Source organism: Buceros rhinoceros, unplaced genomic scaffold, assembly GCF_000710305.1.
Source record: "Buceros rhinoceros silvestris isolate BGI_N320 unplaced genomic scaffold, ASM71030v1 scaffold24267, whole genome shotgun sequence".
Taxonomy (NCBI): domain Eukaryota; kingdom Metazoa; phylum Chordata; class Aves; order Bucerotiformes; family Bucerotidae; genus Buceros; species Buceros rhinoceros.
The window spans coordinates 310-3,442 of NW_010421885.1; the positions used below are offsets into that span (position 1 = coordinate 310).

At 46.3% G+C, this 3,133-nt stretch overlaps 1 protein-coding gene across 1 annotated transcript in view; it reads left to right on the forward strand.

Moving 5' to 3' along the window:
* The first annotated feature begins 1,543 nt into the window (after positions 1–1,543).
* Positions 1,544–3,133, forward strand: part of MRPL14 (mitochondrial ribosomal protein L14) — a 3,238-nt gene continuing 1,648 nt past the window's right edge. The window contains exon 1 of the mRNA XM_010139857.1: positions 1,544–1,637. Coding sequence (XP_010138159.1) covers positions 1,564–1,637 — 74 coding nt within the window. The 5' untranslated portion in view covers positions 1,544–1,563. The remainder of the gene's footprint in view (positions 1,638–3,133) is intronic.

The window sequence follows — 3,133 nt, forward strand, 5'->3', positions numbered from 1 at the left end:
ACCGGCTGCCAACTGGATCTGGCTCCATTCACCACCACTCTCTGGGCCCAGCCATCCAGCCAGTTTTGTATCCAGCAGAGAGGACACCCATCCAAGCCATGAGCAGATAGTTACTGCAGGAGAATGCTGTGGGAGATGGTGTCGAAAGCTTTACTGAAATCAAGGTAGACAATGTTGACTCTTCTTCCCTCATCCACTAAGCAGGTCACCTTATTGTGGAAATATTGCCAGGTGCACATCTCCAGTGCTTCTTATTTTGCTGTAAGGTAATGCTTACTCTACAAGACCCTAACATTTACATGTATTCCCAAGCAGTAAACACACGGGGAAAGATAAAAACCGTAAAGGGAGAGCAAAGATTTAGCCTGGCCTTTACTTGATTCTAGTAACAGCTGTGGCATCATCTGTCAGAAGGCTCTGCGGATATTTTTTTCTTCCTGGAGAAGTTAGGTAAGCTTTTTTTTTTTTAAAAAGTTAAGAAAATGGCTTTAGAATCTACGACTACAGTTTGGCCCTAAGCTCATCTGAACTGGCAAAGGGAGATAAGAGGTCAATGTATTTTTAATGTTTACTTTAGAAAGGAGGGAAATGGAGCATGTGTTGGTTACACTACCAAGGTCCTGGCAGTGTCACACAGCAGTAGTTGCAGTCAGATGGTGTTAGCTGTACCTGAGCTGGTCTGGAAGAGGACTGGCTCTAGGTCTTGTGGTGGTTTCTCCCTTCACTTGGATCTGCCCACATAGCTGCCTGGATCGTCACTTCCTAACCGATGCCTGGCAAAGTGATCCAGGCTCAGATCAGCTTTTGTGATTGCACGTGCAAGGTGGTCCCCATCCCTCTGACAGATGGGTGTAGTCGGGAAGGGAGGTGTGGTAAACTCAGTCAGTGGTTTTCCTTGTAACCCAGCCTGGCTGCGTTTGGGGTGGTGGTTTGGTTTGGGGCGAGTGAGCAATATGAAGATTACAAGGAGCTGCTCCATCTGGGCAGCCTTAACAGGGCGATATTGGGAGAGGTGTGATTCTGGTCTCTGAGCACAAGCTGCTGAAGTCTTTGCATATGCTAAGAGGGACCGTGCCCTCCCAGTGGAACTTTGTCTTGTTTTTGTCTGGCAAATTGTTTCTTGAAGCTCTCATGCCAGTCTGCAGAGTATCTCTTCTTTTTGCCTGGTTTTATAGGTAACTATGGTAGGTTTTACTGGTCACTGCAGCCTCTAAACTAGTTCACATCTGAAACTGGCTGCTTGTTACGGGGTTCATGGCGCATGGAGAAGGGCCCTTACCTCTGTGTGCAGGAAACTGCGATGTGGCGATACTGAACCCAGCTTTGTAGTACACGCATCTGAATTGTACTGTCTCCTGAATTCAGGCAGGGGTTGTTGATCTGCTTTGTAGCACCCTGTGGATGCTGTTCCCACTCTGTGTGCTGTGAATTGCAGCATCTAAAGAGGTGCTGAGGCTCTAGTGTGTGATTCACATAAGGGAAAGGAAGCAAAACAAATTCTGCCCATTATCCAGAGTTCATAATTCTCTTGTTTCTTGCTCAGGGTGGGTTACCGGAATCCAAATGGCGGTCTTGAACAGGCGATTGGGTTTATCCTTAACCCGTCTAAGCAGTACGGTGATCCAGCGACACTTCAGGTAATTTTCAAATCTTGCTTTTGCTTTTGTTTTCTTGGGAGAGTTTCCTGATTGAAAAAGATGCTAAGTAGGTCATGCATAAGATACAGCATTTTTAATTCAAGAACTGCAATAAAAGAAGTAAAAAAAAATCCTGACTGTTCACAGGTTGAAAGTGAGCTCAAACACAACAACGTATGTAGGTTCTTGGCAGTCTGAACGTGGTCTGAAGTCCACACTTTCAAACGCACGTAAGGAGGCTCTTAGGCCTTTCAGGGCAATGCAAAGGCCTACAACCAGAAGTTGAAAGTGCCCGTGTTTCTCAGCCAAGTGCAAAAAAGCAGCAGCCAGCCCCTGCTGATTACAGAGCCAACTACATGTTTAAAATTATTCCAGAGTTTATCATTTCGATGGTATAGATCAAGAGTAACCTGAAAAAATACTTCCTTGTACCTTAACAGTGTCCATTTTGTCATTTTTCTTTAGGTCCTTGTTCCAGGGTCAAGACATTTAACGCTTCTTAAATTTATGGACCTCATATTTTATAACGCCCTGCACAAAGCTTAGAGCCTAATTCCGCAGTACGCTTAGCGCAGGTGTGGGGAGTGTCTAGCATATAACTCTTTGAAGGGACAGGGCTTCAGTTTAAAGGGTGAGAATAGACTCACGGTCTCTAGACCATGACTGTGGTCTAGAGACAATGCTCAGGGCTAGGTTGTGTGATGGTGCCAGGAGTTATCTGAGTATGTATCTAAATCTTAACTGGCCGATGAGAGCATTGGCTAGTAGCTACGTAAAGGATATATATACACTGACAGCAGGAGGGAGACGAAGGCCACAGAGATGAGCAGTTCTACTGCAGGGCATCAGCAGTCTTAATGAGGAAACCTTTCCTTTGTGACGGGCCTGCTTTGCATGTGGTGGTGTTTTGCTGTGTGACTGTGTCAGAAATAAAAGAGGGAAAAGAAGGAAAGGAAGAAAAAGTTCTCCTTGTGCAGTTACTCTTGTCTAGTGGTACCTGGGAAATCACACTTAGAGTTGTTTGCTACTGCTGCTTTGTGCATTCAGTCTCACCTAGGTTTCTGCTTCTCCTGCCTGTGACAACAGTCCTGCCAGGGGATGGGATGGGAGAGGGTGGCTGCTTGCAGAGGTCAGTGACTTCTGAGAGAGAAGAGAGGTGTCTGCTTGTAGAGGAAAGCTGGGGTAGACCTCTGCTGTGGGAAACAAATCTTGAGAGGCAGTGCTTGACCTCTGGAGCAGTTAGACTAATGCAGACTGACTGAGCCAGTGCTCCTTACTGCATGTGAAAACCTGTGCTTCAACTGATGTCCTACCATGTTTGATAGGCAGGGGCGGACTTTCTCTCCTGGGGAGCGTTGCAAATACAGGTCCTTTGTCGTCCGGGAGGGCTGCTGGTCTCCACTGGTCTTTATTTACTGTACATGCTTCTGCTCTGCCAAAGCAAGGTGAATGGTTAGGTTGATTCCATACGCTGTCTGTTGGCATAGTTGAGCTGA